Raw genomic sequence first — 22261 nt, forward strand, 5'->3', positions numbered from 1 at the left:
GTAAAATTTGCGCTGCGTTCGCCGATGAAACAATAAGTAATCGACTTCCCAAAAGTGTTTAAAAAATGTTTGCTTTTGTGAATGAGGGGATTTAAGATGAACTACGGTCTGGTAGACTTTCGGTCTTGATGGAAGACTAAATGAGGGAAGCTATTGAATTGATTCGGGTCAAACATGTCAGGAGCTTGTCAGTGTTCAACGTATATCGCACACTCACCAGATAAGTGACACAATTCAAAACAAGAATATTTTACAGGAGAGATAAATGGAAGTTTACTTATTTTTTCTTATGTGTGTATTAAGTACTCGCCATTATAGTTGCTGGCTATAGCATTTATCTTTATTGTCTTTCATTTGACGAAGACTTAAGGGAAAATGCAAAAGTTTTAAAATTCCAGCTGTACTGCCCCTAAAAACTAACCTTTTTGAGTTGTATCACTTTTTTTGCATATATTGGCCCTCGGTATTTTAAGTTAGGTTATAATCGTATTAATTTATTTTTAATAGTAAAAGACAACATACAAACCTAACAAACGAGCATAAATAACCATGTTGTAAGTTTTACTAAGATTATTTATGACTTAAATGGGCTAATGACCTCCTGGAGTCAGGGCTAATTTGTTATTTAAAATACAGAATTAATTATTGAATAAAAGGTTTTATTGATCATTAAAAATAATGTAATTAAAACATTAAAAAATAGTTTCAACTATAAAATAATGTAAAATTTAAAACAAAACAGTCAAAAAAAAAAAAAAAAAATCATGAACACTGGATCAAGGTATGGTCTTGAAGAAAAAAGCAAATTCAGTTGTTACTGCTTAGCTTTCTACCTATTTTAAGATCATCATCAGGGCCTATATTAATTTCACATTACGAAAAACATTCTTGTACAGTTGATTTAACAATTGTATTTCATAATGTGAAAATGTAACCCTAGTACAGCATAAAATCTTCGCTATACAAGAAAAAACTGACGTAACTCGAAATGTCCCACTTTTCCTGATAAATACTTAAACCGATGCTTTAAAGCTCGACACAGAACTAAGATATGCTATTTTTTGTGAATGGTGACAGTGCTTTACCAATTTAAAAGGGACACATAGTGCTGCTTAGAAGCTAAGTGTCCACAAACAGTTGTGTCATTTTTCCTTTAGATTCATACACCCGAATACTTAAAAAAAACTAAATAATCCGGTTTTTATAATCTTGCGGCTTGTGGCACTTTTCTTGTAGGTGTGCGATATAATCGATAAAACCATTCGCCCTAGCTTATATCGACTTGGGAAGAAGTGGATTTCTTATAAATCTACCGACGTGATTATCCTCTAACGACACAGTGAAGACGTTTTTTGACCGTATTGTCACATGCAGCGAAAAATGGATCAAACTGGATATGGAACAGAGGGTCGTACCATTGGCAGTCATCGAATGACTTTTTTGGATCTTAATCGATCCTACCGTTTAAAATGAAGGGATGTGCATACGTGTTGAAATGAACACCGTCGCGAACAAGTAGGAATAAAACTTGGAGAAATAATGTGAAATGAAGTAAAACGCGGTGCCGCGTACGGTGTACGGAGACAGAGTAAAATCATAAGCCTAACTTCCTGTGTTAACTTGCAAGCAACAAGTCGGCATCATGCCAGAATAGCTTTTGATCACCTTTCTACAGTAGAATTGTACAAAGTTCTAAATTCCATAAATAACAACATTTACTAGACCCATTCGAGTTCTAGCCAGCAGATATTCCACTGTTCTGGGATCCGACGACCGATTTCTAGATGTTGGTAAAATAAAAACCACGTGTTTTAGTTTTAACTTGCTAGGTGATAATACGTCATTAAACTGCGTGTAAAATTCATGAAAGAGGTAATTGCCTTTTTGAACTTTAAATCTCATACCATCGAAGGAAATAAAAATGCAGGACCACATCAGATGTATCTTGACATTTCCTGTGTCGACCGCACGTACGCAGCCAAGGACGTGCCGAGTGCCAATTGCCGCCGGGCCTCCGCACCTCGCCGGCAGCATTCCTTTCACCAATTTCCCGGATTTTACAGATCCAATTTCGCCAATTTAACGGGTTCCATTTCCCCAGTTATTATGAGTTTTGGCCAATTGTTTCCGTTCGTTTATGCAAACTGGCTTAGCCGTCAAAAGGAGCGGAAGTGTTCGAAAAGGCTTCAAACAAAAAATACATGAGAATATCTCAACTCTTGTTAATTTTTATTTGTTATGCATTACTTCCCTAACTTTTTACCTTGCGGACCCCTTTCACAGAACAAAATCCCGGGTTGACCGCTCTCATTCAAGTATTTAAAATGAGATAATTATAGTATGTAATAAATTGAATTTTTGTAAATTAGCCAGTCCTAATTAGGTGATGGAAGGGGATATCACAATGAAAGCAAAACATTAGATTAACTACTTAACTTTAAATACAAATTCCCGAATACAAAAATCAAATTGGACAGAACGAATCAATAGTATTGAGCCAATTTCAAAAGATTTGAACATTAATGATAAACGAATTAATGGGAAGAGTGATGTTTTTTTAGCCTGCACTATTTGCACATGTTGAATTTAATTTTTGATAGCTGGAGGCGGATTTCGGGTTCTGCATCCTAGACAGCTTCAGTATTTAGTTTTGAAGCTGTGTAGATAGAAAATCTGTATTCAAATAGGTAAGTTTTGGCACATGGAAGAAGAAAGTAAACGTTTCTTTTTCAATGAACGGTTGACTTTTTTTGTTCTCCTGTCAGAGTCAAAAATGGGGGGTGAGTATTGGACTTGAAAGTAGATTTCAAGATGGAATCTGAAATATTGTCTATCAAACATTGATATTCACTTGAAGGTAGACTGTGGTTGGCTTTGTCGAAATTGAAAACGGTTTGACCACCCATTCATGGTCTTACAGCATTGACACTACGGGGGGGGGGAGAAAAAAAACACTAATGACACCAAATTGTTAACTCTTGGTTGCTTTGGAACTACCCATCTTTTTGTATCCAAAAGTTGGTCTCCTACTTCCATCCATTCAAAGAAGTCGGTTTTGTTGACTACTAGAAAGGAAGAAAGGATTAGTGGTGAGCAATATATTTCAAACAGGTCTTTTGCCTCATTTAGCTTTGACATTTATTGCAAAGTCCTGATCGCACAATAGAAAAGTGTGTCCGTGCACTGGAAACTTGTGGGTGTTTTCTGTGAGTACCTCTTTACCACTAATGTGAGCATGCTTCGGTTTTTGTTCTGGCCACAGCATTTGTCAGGCATTGTACATCAATAAAAACGAATAAATTGTATTTTGGGATTTTGGCACTTAGCAGCTCAATTATTTGAGACGAATATCTAATGAAATTGAAATTAATTTATTGGTTTTAATATCAATTCGATTGATTTACATACCAGTATCTAACTCGGGCATTGCAAGTGAGGTCCTTTGTGCCAAATGAATGAATTATATAAAATTGTAAAATAAATCCATAGCGTGTTCTTTGTGTTTTGAAGCAATGCTGATCCAATTATTATTGAACTACACTCTTAAAAGGTGTTTTTCTTCAGTTTAGTTCAAAATCTGATGGTTTCACAAGTTTTTGCCTAATTTAAAATGAAGGAAAAATAGAGTATCTTCGCCATTTAATTTTTTTAATTACTTCAAAAATAAAGCAATCTAAATAAATTAAATTAAAAACATGTTGGAGGTAATTAATTGAATAAATGTGGCACTTCACACTGTACACATTCCTCTATCTTTTGGGAAAAGTTTTGAATGTGATAGGATGAAAGGTAATCTCAAAAAAGTTTTACTTCTGATGATTTTTTTACTGTTTTAAAGATAATTCTTACTCACAGTTGATTGTTTTCAACAATCTGGATTTCAAGCATTTTAAACACTCGTCATCAGGTTGAAGGAATTACAAACATGTTTCGACATGAATTGTACGAGTGAACCTGCTGCCAATTCACCCCTACCACAAGGTTCCAAACTATCTCTTGGCTCATCATTTGATTGTAGTAAAACAAGTACATATATAAAATATAAATGTTCTGATGTAATTAAACCAAACTTGACAAATCTATACTTCAAAAATTAAATATCCCATGTACAGTTGGGTCTATTGATAGAACTGTTAATTCTAGTGTATACTGCTTAATAAATAATAAATAAAACTGGAATGATTAAAAAATGGTCAAAAATAAAAAAAAATTGGTGAAAAATGACTGGCATGGGCTATTTGCAGTAGTCATGTCTGAAATTGTCGGAGTACTGGGATGTACTACCCCACCCAACTTATTTGCCTGACATTACCCCTTCAGGTTTTAACTAAATCCTGTCTTTGAAAAATTCCATTAATGGGTCTTTATTTCACTTGATAGGGACTGTGGTTAATCAAGGGTTCAATTCTTACTGACGCCCCTGGAATTTTCTTTCACTCTTGTCCCTTTCCTAAAAAAATATATGGCATACTATAAACCTACTGTGCTCTAAATAAAGCCACTTGGTCGAATTTGTTGAAAACAACTACTTATTTGATATATTTTATGTTTTTACAGTTTTCCCAATTGATATACAATTAAATGAACAATTGCTATATTGTTACTAAGATTAACTTTTTTATTTTTGACTTATTCAAAGATATCATAAGTTGACTTAAGGCTTTATTAGAATGAGTTGTAAAGTTCTTATTATATTCATTGTATGTATTTACACAAAATGCAGGTCGATTACGTACATTTGAAACAATAGAAAGATCAGGGGACTCGGTGGCCGCAAGGTTTAGTCTTTGACACGGCGCTCATCACTGTAAGGTAAAGGTCCCGGGTTCGAATCCAGCGGCCCTGCATTCGAACCCGACATACTTACAAATGGGCTTTTTTTCAAAAACACCGGCATCCTGAAGGTTTATATGACCGCTGCTGTTGCGAACCCTCGTAAAAAAAAAAATAAATAAATAAATAGAAACGATCATCTCTTTGAAATGTGAGACGATGGCGACCTGATCCACGCCTTCTTGAATAACCTCCATTATCTTGATAGCAAAGGAAGACCATTCGGACAGTTCTGGAAATGTTAAGCACACTGGCCACATACACTTGAACTTGGTATGGTCGTCGGTCCGTTTTGCAATTTACATGGCTTCTTTCATAGTCAATCGTAGATACATAGTACTACATTAGGCATTACAGTATATGTAGGCATTCCATATTGGAATCTTTATGATTGAAGCAATTTATCACTTAGCACAGTTAAGAGGGTTCATTCAATTCAAGAATCAACCATGTGGGAAACGCGAGTTTCTTAAGTCCCCATAAATTGGTACAGATTTTTTTGTGAACTTACAATTGTTTTTAAATTTAAAAATTAAAATTTGTAGATAGAAAGAAAAAGTAGGTGATTGAATAACTTAATAACTTAATGCTCAGGGGAAAAGAAAAACTTCGTCTATAGCAATTTATACAATTTGAAAGCTTTGAAAAATGATATGTGATGATTGAACTACATTTCACCTATTTATAATTTACACACTTGATATGAAAATGTGAGGATCTAAAATTCTGAATTATTTAAACAGATTCTAATTTTTTACCTTCAAAATATAATGTATTTTTTGTTTTGAAATAATGAAATTGAAGTAGTAATTCCTGACAAACAGGAGTACTAAACTTCCAGTTCATTGACCATCAAAAACAAATTTTCCATAAATCCAAGAATCCAAGAGATTTTACTTGCTATAAAAAATAGTACAAGTACAGCAGTTAGTTTTTTGTGGGTCCCAGGTCACTGTGGTATAAAAGGCAACGAGGAGGCTGACCGAGCAGCGAAATGCGCTGCATCGAATGGTATTTACGTGCCGGAAGTGCCATGTGAAGACTTTGCTGTGTTTCTTAAAAGAAAAATTTGGAACCTCTGGCAATCGGAATGGCGAAATACCGAGGATAACAAACTCAGAGAAATTAAGGAAAGTGTCAGACAGTGGGACACGACAATGCAAAGATCTCGAAAAGAAGAAACCGTGCTGGCCAGGCTCAGGATAGGTCACACAAGACTAACACATGGTCACCTAATGGCCAGAGAACCTCCCCCAAGATGCACAACTTGTAGTGAAATAATCACCATCAAGCATATTCTGTCAACATGCAGAAACTACGAAGACCTTCGGATCAAACATAAGCTTGGAAACAATGTGACCGAAATTTTGAAAGATTCCCCAGCTAACATTAAAAAGCTTTTTGAGTTCCTAACTGAATCTGGGTTGACCGATAAATTGTGAATAACAATGAGTAGGAGGGCGGGACGGCCTTGGGTACGGGCGCGGCTCCTGGGGGGCCGGTGCCGGGGGTGGGTAGGGCTGGGCACGTGGGCTGGCCTCTGGGTTGAGTTTGAACCCCAGAACTTGGGAGGGCTGCGGATGCTGGCACACCATGCGCAGCCCTCTGAGAAGTCTGCCACTGTCTCTTGACCACTAAGGTCTTGTGTGGAGAGGAGCTGGTCTAGGTGTCTGGTTCTTGCCTGGTCTTGTGGTGTCCGGTTCACTGTGGGGGTGCGCCCGCTCTTGATGTCCCTGCCCTCCTGGCCTATCGCTCTCTGTCTTCTTCTCCCTACGATTAATTCATCGTCAAGGCAGTTTTGACCCATCGTGGTTGTATGCCTTTATAATATATATATAAAAAAAACTTCCAGTTTCCCTTTGAGTGTTAGGGCAAGGGCTTAAACCACTTTACAATATTTTTTTTATATATTATGATTAATTAAAAAGTCATGAGCTATGCCAGGATTTCCCCGCTATCTTGTCAAACACATATCAAATCCTAACTACTGTGCGACCATGGTGATATGTAATAAAAATTCGCTCAGTCATTAATGGAGTTTTTGGTGAATTAATGAACACTTGTTATTAACTGGAACAAGTTTTAGTAGTGAACTAGTGTAATAATTTTACAACTTTTTTCCACAGTCTTAATTTTTTTTTTCTGTTTGTTTCAGGAGGCATTTTGTCTCATTCACTAGCGATCGCGACAGATGCAGCTCACCTCTTGACGGACTTTGCCGGGTTTATGATCTCTTTATTCTCTTTGTGGATGTCAACAAGGAAGCCGACTCGTCTCATGCCTTTCGGCTGGCACAGGGCAGAGGTTATTGGAGCCCTCACATCTGTCTTAACTATTTGGATTGTAACTGGTATTCTAGTCTATATGGCCATTGAGAGAATTGTGCTGGGAAATTATGAAATCGACGCTTTTGTTATGTTAGTTACCTCAGCTGTAGGAGTAGTTGTTAATTTAGTGTGAGTATGAAATGATTCATCAAAATTTTTCATTTTTCTCCTTATTTTTTGCTAATTTTAATTGAAAATTTTTGCAGTATGGGCATGACACTACATCAGCATTCTCACTCCCATGGTGGCCACCACCATAATCAACTTGAGTCTGAACTTCCACTAAAAAAAAATAAGAAAAATATAAATGTCAGGGCAGCATTCATTCATGTCCTTGGTGATCTCATCCAAAGTGTTGGAGTTTTAATTGCAGCTATTGTTATTTATTATAGGGTATGTCTTAAACATTATTGTTCACACTTGATGGAACAAGAAAATTGATTTTTTTTCCCTTGCAGAATGACTGGAAAATAGTTGACCCAATCTGCACATTCCTTTTTTCATTTCTTGTGCTGATGACCACATTCTCCATAATCAAAGATGCTCTTATTGTCCTTATGGAAGGTGCGTAAGCAAATTCATATATGCGATAACTTATATAAAAAAAAATTTTTTATGCCTATTTAAAGGTATGCCAAGAGATGTCGACTTCAATGATGTTCTTAACACTTTCTTGGATATTGAAGGTGTAGTTGCCGTGCACAACCTTAGGATTTGGGCCCTCAGTCTTGACAAAGCTGCACTTGCTGCTCATTTGGCAATCAGTAAGTGTTGATATTACTGTAACAACTTCACATGTTGATTGTGTGTATCGGGTTGTAAATTAAGTCTGTAGCATTTTTTGATAGTAAATTTAATGACAATTTAAGGTCCTTGTAAACAAATTATAAGTGGCAATGGCCAAACTATCTCTCTATTTTTGCTTGTGTTTCTTTAAGTGATAAGAGAGTAGTCAGTGTAAGCGCTTCGCTACTTATTCTTGGTAGGGAAAGGTAAGGTTTGAAAATTTAATGAAACAGACAGTATATTAAATTCACTAATTTCGTGGTCCGCTTGACCAATTAATACATTACAATTAATTAAGGTTTTTAATTGAGATAAAAAAGTCAATGGCAAGAGCGGGATTCGAACCCACGATCTTCGGCTTGATACGCCGTTGCTCTACCACCTGAGCTATCGTGACCTCGATCCATCCGGATACTAACTTCCCATCTCAACGACACCTTTTGAATTTTCCCTCCTTTTTGCCATTTTTCAAATGTCATGTAATCGGATTGGATTCTCGACGACAAATGAAATGGCCACGGAGAGCTTTAGTGAAGTATAATTCATTTTTAAATCATTAAATTCACTAATTTCGTGGTCCGCTTGACCAATTATTATTCATTGGAATTGCCCCATGGGCCCTGATCACGATGGCTTTGGCCGTAAAATACGGCTTCGGGCACTGCTCCCGGAGCACGTCGTGAAGCACCATGTACTTCTCGCCCTTTGCCTCCGCAACACGGCTTAGCGCGTCGCCAGATTCATATGCCACTGCAAGATCTAGTACATGTACTTCATCTTGATTAGTGGCGACTATGTCCGGTCGCAGTGTTAACATCTTATTAAATAGTCAAATGGTAGAGCAGCGGCATATCAAGCCGAAGATCGTGGGTTCGAATCCCGCTCGTGCCATTGACTTTTTATCTCAGCTAAAAAAACCTTGATTAATTGTAATATGTTAATTGGTCAAGCGGACCACGGAATTAGTGAATTTAAGAATCTTATTAAATTACAATGTTTCAAATTAAAATGACAAATAAAAATAACTTAAGTACCTTTTTTCAGAGCAAATCATTGAAAAACATTATGAACTCATTTTCAAACTAAATACATATGAAAGTATACTGTCTGATAAACTCGATTAATTTTTGCATACGCAAACAACCAACGAAAAATACTTCTGCTTAATTTCTGTCAAAAATTTTGATAGTTCGATTGTTTTTGTTGCATAATTCATGTTTTTAAATAATTGTTTATTTATTCGTAGAACCAGGTGCAACTCCGCAGGACATTCTTAAAACTGCATCACAGAGGATTCATCAGAAGTACAACTTTTTTGAAATGACCCTGCAGATTGAAAATTTTTCCCAAAAGATGGAGGAATGTGTACAGTGCCAGGTGCCACGTTGATTCAATTAATTACCTCATCAGGGTTTTAATTTAATTTATTTAGAAATGGTAATGCCATTTTAAAAACTAAAGACTGGCATTCCACAACATAAACACCAAAGTGCCTGATATATATATGATATATATATGTCTATGTATACACATGAAATTATGTCAAATCACAAATTAATGTAATTATTGGTCCCTTGTTCCTTTGTTTGATTAAGGAATCCTGTTTATATATAATTATTTAATTAATAGTGTAGTTTTGTTTTACACTTGTTTGGCTCAGAATAATGAACAGACAAGGTCACAAAAAACAAAATTTTTGTACTTACAATAATTTTATTTTTTTTATGTTAAAAATAATGTTTTCATTTAATTTTTGCATATGGATTTATGAGGTACAATTTTTCATAAAGATATTATATTACTATGATTTAAGTTTTTAAATATATCTTTTTTAAAAAGATTTGTTTTTAATGTATCCATTACCTTTTTACCACCTCATCGTTTAAAAACAAAAAATATATTTGTAAAAAGTATTATTTTTGTATAAAGGAAATCAGCAATAAATTATTTATTTATCCATTGGATTAGTCCAAAAACAGAACAAACCCCAGGATAGCACCGTCAATTACATAATTCATATTACCTATTATAACTCAAAAAAATAATAATCAGAAAAATTTTCTTAAGTTAATGAAAATTTTAAATTTAAATTATAACATAATAAAGATAAATACATACAACAAAGAAAAAAAAATACAAACTAAATAATATGAAATTAGCGATTAAAGTTTAAAAAATAAATAAGTTAAAATAATAACACATTCTACCTTAGCTTTTCAAACATTAAAAATTTATTACCAAACATTCTTGCTTTGGATGATAAGCAGATTGTCTAGATAAAAGTTTCAAGTTTTATATTGACCAGCTTTAGTGATTGTATCATTTTTATTACATTAATTTAAAAAAAATTAACATTTAAAAACTTGACATGTTTCTAGAATTTATTCTCATCTTTAATAAATAAATATAATAATAAAAGCAAGCAATATAATCACTGAAGCATTTAAAGCGTACTTATGTGTACGGAAAAGTTGTCATTTTATTTCAACCCTCCAAAAAAATTTATTTCAGGACAGTTCCAGGCTATTGACTTTGCCTGATGATAGTCCGAGAAAGCAGTCCAAACTAAGCCGTTTGAAAGAGACTGTAAATAAACTATAATTTTAGGGTTCTGACATGATTAAAATCCATTGCTATACTCAGTTACAGGAGATTTCCGGTTTAACACGTAGTTCAGGTGCCAAAGCATCGATTAAAAGTACAGACACAAGAGGCTCTAGTAAACAGAAGGTTTATTTTTATTTATTTATTTATTTTATATTTTATTTTATTAAATTCTATTTAACAATCGGACATTAGGTTTAAGTTTTAGTTTAAATCTGTTACAAAATTGCTAGAAAAAAAATTTCTTGGACTCATGAAATCTGAACTCACCATTGAAGATGGTAAAATGCTGACAAAACTGCATTGATAGACAAGGAAGATTAGAAAAATCAAACTGCAAAGAAAATATTTAGAAAAATATTCTACCTTTATCTAAATTAAATATAGGGGGATGGTTTGAAAAATAAGCAAACCCTCAGTAAAAATCAATCAAGTATAAACAGCAGGACGTATAAATTGATTATGCATTACATTTGTTTGAATATCTTTATGTTCTTTCATTATTTATGATCCTCCTTTTTTGCTTAAAAAAATTACTCCTTTAGATGACATATTCTTTATGTATTTGCTTTCAATATTATTTTAATGTACTGTTTTAAATAAAAATTACAAAAAAGACAACTGTAAACTAAACTATCTATTTGTGAAATTAATGAAATTTCTTCTTTAGCGTAAGAAATCATCTCATAAACAAACAGCAAATTTAAAAGATTCGGAAGGTAGTTCAAGTGCAGCTGGTAAAGCAAAGCAGGTTGGTTAAAATTTATACACAATGTAAACCTTTTCATTTATTTTGTATTTTATGTAAGGAGAAAAATGCTGATCGTTCATCGAGTATAGCAGGACTCAGTCGAGATAGCCAGCCAAGAGGTAAAAGCACACCAAAGGTTAGTACATGTCGCAAAAAAATTATTTAATAAAATTTTCATTATTAACCATACTGCCTAACATTTTAGGAACGTTCTACGGACAGAGAAGAGATTAGAAAACATGGAAAGACTAATCCTAAAAAGAAGGGATTTTAGTCCATTTTAATGCCACTTCTTTTGCCTAAGTAATTATTTTGTTTCTGACTGAGAACAAACTGACAGATTTTTTTCCAGATAAAAGACAAATTGGAAGCTGATGGCTTATACATTCCCAACTCCAAACACCTATTAAACAAACAAGAAATTCGAGGGAATGTCCAGATTGTTAATACGATTTTTGAATACAAAGAAGATTATTTATTATTCTGTTATACATTGGTTCTAAAAGCAGATATAATCACACGAATTCAACAGATTCAAAAATACAGCAATACATTTTTAATATGAATAAGCGTTAAATTTTTAAATTTGGATGTTATAATTTTACTAGACTTCTCATACACTCTGGGGTTGTTGACAAGCTGGTGTTAAGACTATCCCTTTTCATTTATTCGTTTAACACGTTCACTGTGGGACCTGTTTCGTCTTGTTTATCAATTGAATATTTTTTGAGAGATTTCAAAGAATTGAGCTTGACATCACCATGACATCATCCACCAGTGAAAAAACTCATTGTTGACTCTGTGGTTTCATCGTAGTAAATGTGTTAAGAAGGAATGGAAAAATGAAAACAGTCCCTAATAGTTTCATATAACAATCAGTTAACTTATTATACACCTTTTAAACTTATCACATGAGAGAAAATGTTTTTATTTTTTTCTTATTCACTATATTATATACTTGCTTTTGAAGGCTAAAAATTTTACCTAACAAGTTCTTTCTGACAAAAATTTCCATCTTAATGTGCTAGAAATAGCCTACAATAATAAACACTTTTCTAAATTTTTCACTCAAAAACAATATCAGTAGTTTTAATTAAAAATATTTATTATAGTCGTGAGGAGTGGCCAACAATGAAATACACTGATAGACAAAAAATTCCATCCAATTTTTTTTCTCCATAAACAAAACTCTGCTCTTAATTTGCCTCATTGTTTTTATCAATAAATTTTTGTTATGCAATGTTTTAACTTGGGAATATCAATTAGAGATAAACACCCTTAATCCAAAACAAGGATAAAGGCTTTTTCAATGTTTACTATTTACGGAATTTAAAATGTTTATTGAGTTTCATTTGAACTCAGAAGCAATAAACTGTTTCATTTTCATGTTTGTTTTATTAATTTCAATTTTTAAAATTAAAAATGCCACTTAGTGCTGAGGATGCTGCGCGTGGTGTGGCTCTTATTGATGATGGACGTTCTATCAGGTATTCGGCTGTTGCCATCGGAGTTCCCTACGAAACTTTGCGAGACGCAGTTATACGTTTTCGAGAAACTGGGTCCTTCCATAGAAGGCCAGGTTGTAGACGTCCTAGGGTAATAGAACCACAGGATGACCGTTTTTTGACCTTTAGAATTTTGCGAAACCGGCGCCTTACTGTTGTTCATGGGATTCATCAGCTCCAGGAAGTTCGAGGTGTCCAAATTTCTGAACGCACTGCTCGAAGATGATTAAATCAGTATGGACTCATGGCTTTTCGCCCCAAAGAGGATGACAAGAACACACAGAGTTGCACGGCTCGCATTTGCTCGAGAACACAATTTTATTTGGACGATTGGTCTGCTGTACTTTTTACAGATGAATGTTGATTTGCTCTTTGATCTCCAGATTGGCGTGAAAGAGTGTGTAGAAGGCGAAAACAAAGGTACGAAGCCTGTAATTTTTCCCAGAGCCAACCTTTTCAACGTAGCTCAGTGATGGTGTGGGCGGGAATTTCAATGGGGAGTCGCACGGAGTTGGTTGTGGTTCGTGGAGGGTCTTTGATAACCACACGCTAGGCGGATGAAGTTTTGGAACATCGTGAGTTCCTTATCCTCGATGAAATCAGCGACAATCCTATTCTAATGCACGATAATGGCCGTCCACATGTCGCTCGCATACTACAAACGTACCTTCATCAGCATTACTTCAGGGTCAATTTTCTTGAAATGGCGTACATTAATAGAGACAATGTTTAACCATTAACAAATAAACCATTAAACTTTATTATGTTTCCCTTTCCTTTTTAGTCCATAATAATTAGCATCCTTTCTAATACTGAATAAACCACGAATCAAAAATGCAATCCAAGAAAATCTCCATTTTCGACTTCCTTTTAGTTAAATAAAACCGCCTATGATCAAAAAATTTTTCCCAGATTTACCGCGTTCCCCACTTTGCCATAATCATATAAAAACAGCAGAATACAAATTCATGTTTCATGATTTCACACAAAATCAATATAACACCACAAGAATACCACCACACTTTATGTGCGTATGAAATACTTGGTTCAAAATTTATATTTACATCTGTGTTGTATTTTTCCAATCGAAATATGTTTTGTAATTCATCCAGGCCCTGAAGATGATACGAATAAAGGTCGAAACGACGTTAAAAAAATGAAAAAGGTGTTTTTCTAAAATACTTCATTCTTGACCAAAACAAACATTTAATTAAAAATTTTTTCAAACCTCCGGTTTTTATTTCGGAGCTGAAAAGTTTCTATGCCACTTTCTCTTGTTAATTGACCATCGTTGAAAAATAAAAAAAAAGTAGAAAAAATAGTATAACAATTGAAGAAAACAAGTGAGAAAATGGGTGGCTGGGGAAACTAGAAGACAATAAAAGACCCTCCTTTTAATTGGTGTTGAGATGGTGTGCAATCTACAGCTAGCCGCTTCTTCTTACATCTCGTCTTCAAAATAATTGGAATGTGGAGCTTTTTTTTCTGTCTGGAATTTTAAGTTTCAACAATTCGACTGGAGACTGAAAAATAATGTACTATGAGTCGTACTATGAAATTGTCATGTGAATAAAAATAATTAAACAATGCCAATTAGGTTTTTAATTTAATGAATGATACATAGGCATATACAACATTGATTAATGTTATCTAAGTGGGAAAAAATGTAAAAAAATGTTTTTGGTAGTGAGGCATGTGATGATCTGCGCATCATCTGCACGCCTTGCAAATTTACGGTCATCACCACCCCATCATTGCTCAGGGGAAAAACCGGAAACTATATTTTATGGAATAAATTTATGGATTGTAAAAAAATAAAAGGTTTTCTATACTCCCTGCATTATACTTCCAATATACCAGCAACAGTACTCGACTTAGAGCATTAGGTCCTCAGCGCATTATAGTGATAACTGTAAATATGGTTCACCATTATCTGTACGTCACATAATTCACTCATCCGACAAGAGTCTCCATTATGTGACTGAGCGTCAGTCGGAAATGACCTATTCACAATCTCATATTAAAAATAATACTTTGTTTTTATGATTATTTAGAGCTCGAGAGATATTGCCTGGTGTGATGTAGGTTTAGAAAAACATTTTCTTTATCGTGCCAACGCTTTGATTTTTTTGAGATTATATTCAAGGCCTGGGATTTATAAACTTGTTTAAATGATACAAATACATATAAAATGTGACTATAAATGTATACCATGATGTACACAATATAGAAATTTTAGGTTTAATCAAAGTATTTGTACTCACTGAAAGTGTGTGTTTTTCTGAGAATATGTGTCACTGTTGTGTGTCGTGTGAGATATTAATGTTTTTTGTGTACATATGTTTGATTTTGAAGAAGTGAGTGATAGAAATTCATGTTTCTGTGGGAAGTCGGCACTTTGAGGAGAAAGGGACCGACAATGGAAAAAAGGGGTAATGTTTTGTTGTAAAACATTAATATCTCACTGGTACTCTCAACACGACACACAGCAATGTTTTTTTTCTACACCGAAAACCTTGATTGAATGTAAAATTTCTATCATTGTATAAATTCATTTTTTCACATCTTACATGTATTTGTATAACATAAACAATGTTTATAAATCCCAGGCCCTGAAGATGATCTCAATAAAGATCGAAACGTTGGCACGATAAAGAAATTTTTTATAAACCTAGGTCACATCAGACCGCATCTCACGATCTCCAAATAATCATTATGTATTTAAGTTTTCTTTTCAAACACAGGAATTTTACTGTACGTAATTACATTTCATATCCTAGGTATTTAAAAAAATATTTTCAATAAAGGCTTATTTGAAATGAAAAAAAAGAAGGCTAATTTGAAATGTATCAACTTGTAAAATACCAGGAGAAAGGTTAGCGAATCAGGTCTGAAGCATGGGGAAAAATTTCAATTTTTCTCAAATTTCCTTTTGTACTGTAAAGATAAGGGGGATTGTAGGTATAAGCTGAGAATGATGAGGCCCACGGTCTCGTGCCGTGTCCCAAAGAAATTATCAGAAAAGTGGAAACAGGAAAGTGAGGAAAATGTGCGGCTTAAGTGTCTGTCAAGCAAGTGTTGACAACGGCTGGCTTGGAACTTGGATGAGAGTCCCAATATCCAAGAGTTAAAAACTTCTTCCGTAATATCGGTCGGCGGGTATAAAAACGAGGGTCCTCGTGCCATGCTCCCCTTCCAGAATCCTTGCCGGTGAACTTGTAACGACACCTAAATTGCCTTTGGGAGCAATCTCGAGGCCGTCGGGGGATGGTCCTGGATGCAGGAAGGAGAGGCGCACGTGACGTGACTGAGAATAGTCGTCTCCATCTTCATCCGACGGGATTAAAACCCCCTACCGAAGAACAATTAACAATGAAAACTCTGTGGTGGCTCTTTCTCCATGAATAAAAGGACATCTAAAAAACAACACCCTGCAGATTTCCCTAGGTTTTTCCGGTGCTTTACTGGACAAGACTTTGCTGCAAACCCCCTCTTGTTTAAACTACATTGGAACTTAAAATATTTTACCACCAATGAGATCCTATATATCGCGTGATGTATGAAAGGAGTAATAAAATTTTTGCAAGATATGAAGTTTAATAGATTTTATTCGTTTTAAGAATAACGTCTTTGCAAAACTCAGTGGACGATCAAAAATACAATAAAATGTTTATTTATATAATTAGTTTTTCTTTTTCTATCCTGGTTTCAATATACAAGATGTCCCCTCAATAGACGTCAATACTTCGGAATGTTATTCTGCAGGTTAAGTGGGATTAAAAAGGCCCTATTGTCTATAGTCTGAGTCTCAATAATTGTATTGGAGAATTTTCACTTTTCACTTCAACCTGTGGGTAACTGCCTCACTCCGGTTGATCACGGATGGAAGTTATACCATTAAGAAACATCACAGCAGAAACTGTAGCTGAAACCTTCTATAAGAACTGGATTTGAAGATTTGGAGCCCTAGCTCATGTAATAACAGATCAAGGTAGACAATTTGAATCTGAGCAATTTAAGCAACTTGCCAGCATTTGTGGGATAAGGCTGCAGAGTTCTCCGTTCCATCCCCAACGCAACGGTAAAGTTGAAAGGCTGCAAAAGACTCTTAAAGCAACAATTAAAGCTCACAATACTGCTAAATGAACTGAAATTATACCTGCAATGTTACTGGGTTTACGAGCGGTTCTTCGTGATGATGGCATTCAGTCAATAGTTGTACGGCAAACCCCTTCGGTTACCGGGTGAATTTTTGTAGAAAACTCAACACATCTGCAACTTGGAACTTTTGCTTCTCAACTGCAGGATCAAATGAATTCTCTTAAACCAGTACTTACTAAAAAAGATCCAAAAAAGGCAAATAGATACACAAACATCTTCCGGAATGTACACATGTCTTCTTAAGAATAGACAAAGTGAAGAAGCCCCTCGAACCAGCAAATGAAAGACCATATCAAGTTATATCAAGGCAAGAGAAATACTTTAAGAATCTTTCTCTTCAAATAAAGACAAGCAGGTCTTTATGCGTTAAGAATACAAGCTCGTCTAAAGCCTGCTTGCATGGTTCTGAGGAACTGACAAGTGAAAAGGACCAAAATGTCGGAAAACCAGAAACATCTTCATGAGGTAACACGAACAAGTAGACAAGTGAGATTCCCTGAGCGTTACCTGCAGTAATCAATCGTGAATGTGCGTAAGTGTGAAGTGTGTATACGTTCATAAAAACATTAAAAATTAGAGAAATATATTTGTTTATTTAATTTTTTTTAACTCCATAAAAAATTAATATTGTAATAAAATTAATCAATATTGTTCAATATGTTTCACAATTATTTAAGATTTAATTCATTGCATATAAAATTAAATTAATAACACTCCATCGTAACTAAGTTAGAGAATTAGAGGGAGTAATGTGGGTAACTATCGATAGTAATATCGAAAAATTAAAATTTTTACGTTTTTCTTTTTTCACTGTGTGAAAATAAAGCGACGAGTTAACATCGTAGTTCTCTGTGTAAAAAGACTCTCCTCCACAATAGCAACGATCCTACAAGCCTTTAAAAACTTTTTCCCATAAAGCCCCCATATCTAATAGAATATTAAGTTTGATGTCAATTTTATTTCATAAATGGAAAGAACATTAAAAATCCTGTGTTATTTTTATATTTTTATTATTAAACCTTGAACAAACAAAGTACAAAATCAGTTAGAATATAAACTTTTACAAGTTTCCAAAGTTCTTGACTAAAGTTTAAGTAAGATTTTCTTGGCTCGGTAAATACTGAGAGATATGACGCTTACAGAAAAGTTGCCCCTACAAATGATCTTTAAACACGTACTTAATTGATCAAAGGACAGTTATCATCCTTGTAAAATTAACGTTTAATTGCTAAAAAATTGATTTTTCGGTTACAAATGGTTTAAAAAAAATTAGCCATTAAGATGTTCAAATTTCTAATAAGAAATAATGAAAGTAATACAAAGGAAACCAAATTTCGATACCAAATTGAACATAAGAAAATATAACATATTTCTAAAAATTAAATTAAATTATTTTAATTAATTATACTTTTAATCTATGGTCTCTTGATATGAAAAAACAGGTGTCAAGACCGGGATTCGAATCCAGGACCTCCGGTTCGTAGTTAAAATAAGTAATACAGCCAATTATGACTACTAAATACATTTATGGATTAAATTAAATATTCAAAATGTTCACATTTGTGAAGAATACAAGCCTGACAGCGTTTCCTGACAGATTTTCAGTTCATCCTTTTCTTGTATCATAACAGCAAACTTCGTCCTTATTTGTGACAGGTACGGAATGGAGTACACTTCATTTTTAAGGTTCCCCATATGTAGAAGTTAAATCTGAGCTTGTTATGTTGTATTATTCTTATAATTTTTTAGTAGAAGTTTCAACATCTTAATGACTAATTTTTTTAAAACCATTTGTAACCGAAAAATCAATTTTTTAGAAATTAAACTTTAATTTCACACTAGTGATAACGGACCTTTGAGAAATTCTTTAAATGTGTTTCTAGCTCATTATTAGAAGCAATTTTACTGTAAGCGCGATATCAGTATTTACCGAGCCAAGAAAATCTTACTTGAGACAAGAAATTTGGAAACTGATAAAAGTTCATGTTCTAACTGATGTTGTACTTTGTTGCTTCAGGTTACAATTTAAAAAACAATTGAATCTTATAAGATTTTTTAGCTCTTTCCATTTCTGTAATCAGATTTTGCAGTGCAAAAAATGTTTTATGATATATGGAGGCTGTATGGGAAAAATTATAAAATGTCAAAGTAGTCTGAAAAGTGAAATATCCCAACAACGAAAATCAGATTATGGACAATACGGATAAATACCGTTCTCATTGCATTCTAAATATTTTCCCACATCTATCTTAGTCTCCAGTATAAAATGACTGATAAAAAATTATAAAAAATTGGTTCAGCGAGGAAAGGCAAATAAGCACTTTACCGAAAATCGCGATATGTTGAAAAACATCCGGTCTTAGACGATGATACTGTACGCTAGCTCATATTCAGCATTTAAACGTCTAATGTCTTCAAAACTTCTTCCAGTCCATATACTGTATGTAACATATAAATAAGATAAAAACATTTTGAAACATAGAAACATTTTCCATCAAAGGATGTTTACGCCTGAATTTAAATGATTTTTAAATTAATAATGTTAATAATGTTTTTAAATTTTGGTTTTTAATTTAAGCTAGAGTTTGTTTGGTCTCGTTGCCACGGGGAACGAATGTTTACGCCTCCCGTTGCTATGGGAACCAAATGTTAACGCTTTCGGTTGCCATGAGCACCAGTGTTTACACGTCGCCGTTGCAACGGTGAAAAATATTACCTCCCACAAACGGACGAGGTCGCTGAATACCCAGCAGTAGTATCTGAAAAAGTCAAAAAGTTTCAAAACACACAATTTCTAGTATTTGGATCGTATTAGTTGTGAAACCTGGTACAAGCCCATACGATTTTTATCACGGTGACTTATTAGAATTTCCCTTGACTGATTAAAAAAAAAAGACATAAACCCATGTTCTGGTGCCGAGGAGACAAATTTGAATTGCAACCCCCGATTGATTTACAAGGGGGATGGGTCTTCTACTCGTCTATTTTGAGAAAGCTTTCTTTTTGTAGTGGGCTATTTTCAGGGTCTTAGGGTTTTACACTCCTGCCCCTCCGGTGATCGACTGGGACACGGTCCGGTCGTAAATTCGAGCCAGATACCAAATGAGCGCCTACATTGGTTTTATTTTCAGAATCCCGTACATCTGCGCAAAAAAATACAAGAAACTCTGGAGAAACTTCAAAGACTTAGTATTTAATTACGAAGGATGAAGTAGAGTAAAGAAGAATTGAGACTGTTTTCTCCTAGCTATGAAATGGCATTTCATTCATATCTCTCCGATTCAAACCGAATTAAGAGATCTGAGATCAAATGTGAACAAAATAATAATTATTTACTAGTAAGGTTAAGGGCTATAAACAAACATATTTCCAATTTCATTATTTCAAATAACAAGGGGAGGCACGGATTCGAGATTACCGATTTTATTGAAAATTTTATGATTGTACTAGTTCGAATAATATTATAAACTTGAATCAGCATTTTTACTAGCAGTTGTGTTTTTGATGTCATGAGTTTCAAATTTATATCAATCGATACGACCTCCCTTTTAAAGGTGAAAAAATTTGATTTTCCTAAAAATAGTATTTAGGAGTGTTTTGTGGTGCAGAAAACAAATATCAACTTTGTTTATACACATTTCCAGGTCAGCAAATTCTCACACATATACATAAACATACAATACCTAATTAATTTTGTGATCGAACGACGTAATAAAGTCGGTAAAAAAAAATATTTTTTTAAGCAAGAAACAAATTTTAAAATAGTTTTCTGCTTCCCGTAAACCTCCGTTTACAAATATTTTGGAATACCTAGTACCCTTACAGACATTGACCACCATTATAGTTAGGGCAAACAAACTAACTTAAATTACTGAGAGCTATTGTAATAAAATACAACTAAAGTGTCACAACTCAAATAGGGGTTATTTTTTAGGGGTAGTACAGCTGGATTTTTAAAGTTTTGTATTTTCCTTTAAGTCATGGTGAAATGAAAGGAATATAGATGGATCAAGTCAGTTTTTATAACCAGAAACTAACTGTAATGGCGAGTAATTAACACATAAGCAAAAAAAGTAAACTTCCATCTATCTCTCCTGTAAAATATTCTTTTTTTTTGAGTTGTGTCACAGCTCTACCACTAATACCAGCGCTGCACCCGGAGGAAACATGCCATGAGATATTAACCAATGCTGGTACTCAGTTGGGATTGAAGGGCAAGGGAGTCTCGAGGCCATCGTCGATTAAGACGACGTGGCGGGTTCTCGGCATGGAAATGTGTACAGGCGGAGTAGTGGATCGAAGTTGGTCTGAAATTTTTTGAATCGAGAACAGATTAGTTAGTTGATAAAATAAATGCTGAGGTTGTGACGTAGTAAGGAGCTTTGACGATATGTCTGAGGACTTCTGATTGGAAGGATTGGATACGTTGGATGTTGGATGGCTTGGCAGAACCTTCAGTTCTTCTCCGTATGTCCAAAGTGGTCGCAAGAAAGTCTGTATAAGGTTAGTTTAGCATTCACGGTCAAGACAGATTTCGGCCCTAAAAGTCGTTACGTAGTTATCCCTTAAGCCTTGTGTGGGGATTCCAGGTCACTGTGCTGTCTAGGTATAACCCTAAGTAAAGTCCCTCAAAACATATATTCATAAACTTATATAAGTTTTCGCCTTACATGCTTCCGATTAAATTCGAAAATCACAAACATATACATCACATTGAAACGGCTCCATTGATCTAAAGGAAACTTTATAGAACTTTAAAAACCCTCTAAACTACATGAAATGGTTTCAACACAACATAAAACTTTGAAAAGCTTTTGTGATTTCATTCTATTTTGCTCAATTGAAATGACTTAATATCGAAACATTGTTAATACGCCCTGAAAGAAGAAATACTGAATACAATGCTTGTAACGATGTCAAATTTGGATAATATTCAGAGGAGTGATGGATTTTTAAGTTGAACACTATACATCCCCCCCCCCAAAAAAAAAAAATACTCCTGACTTATCCAACCCAAAAATGTATATTTTTTAATTAAAAAATTTGCCTTTTGATGTTCGAAATTTTTTATAAGTTTAACCTCAGTGAATGCAATCTCTCACATTATTTACTTACTGTGCAAAAAATAAAAATCGACTGATACATAATAACCTTGAAACACAAGCATAGCAGAGACAGAAAATCATATTATTTTTATTAAATTTGTAAACTATTTTTAAAAAAATTTTCGGCTCCTAGAACCCATTCGCAAGATCGCTCCGACGTTTCTAATATTTTTCGACCCAGTTTCAAAA

The 22261-nt window shown here is 34.2% G+C and overlaps 1 protein-coding gene across 6 annotated transcripts in view; it reads left to right on the forward strand.

Moving 5' to 3' along the window:
* Positions 1-11867, forward strand: part of LOC106674416 (zinc transporter 2-like) — a 63028-nt gene extending 51161 nt beyond the window's left edge. For all 6 annotated transcript variants that reach the window (XM_014407111.2, XM_014407112.2, XM_014407116.2 and 3 more), the window contains exons 4-14: positions 6989-7289; positions 7367-7553; positions 7619-7724; positions 7790-7924; positions 9193-9323; positions 10458-10532; positions 10590-10676; positions 11221-11301; positions 11360-11437; positions 11507-11604; positions 11654-11867. In XM_014407111.2, the coding sequence (XP_014262597.1) occupies positions 6989-7289; positions 7367-7553; positions 7619-7724; positions 7790-7924; positions 9193-9323; positions 10458-10532; positions 10590-10676; positions 11221-11301; positions 11360-11437; positions 11507-11575 (1250 nt within the window). In that variant the 3' untranslated portion in view covers positions 11576-11604; positions 11654-11867. The remainder of the gene's footprint in view (positions 1-6988; positions 7290-7366; positions 7554-7618; positions 7725-7789; positions 7925-9192; positions 9324-10457; positions 10533-10589; positions 10677-11220; positions 11302-11359; positions 11438-11506; positions 11605-11653) is intronic.
* The last annotated feature ends 10394 nt before the right edge of the window (positions 11868-22261 follow it).

This window comes from Cimex lectularius, unplaced genomic scaffold, assembly GCF_000648675.2.
Source record: "Cimex lectularius strain Harlan isolate CLEC.00 unplaced genomic scaffold, Clec_2.1 scaffold65, whole genome shotgun sequence".
NCBI lineage: Eukaryota > Metazoa > Arthropoda > Insecta > Hemiptera > Cimicidae > Cimex > Cimex lectularius.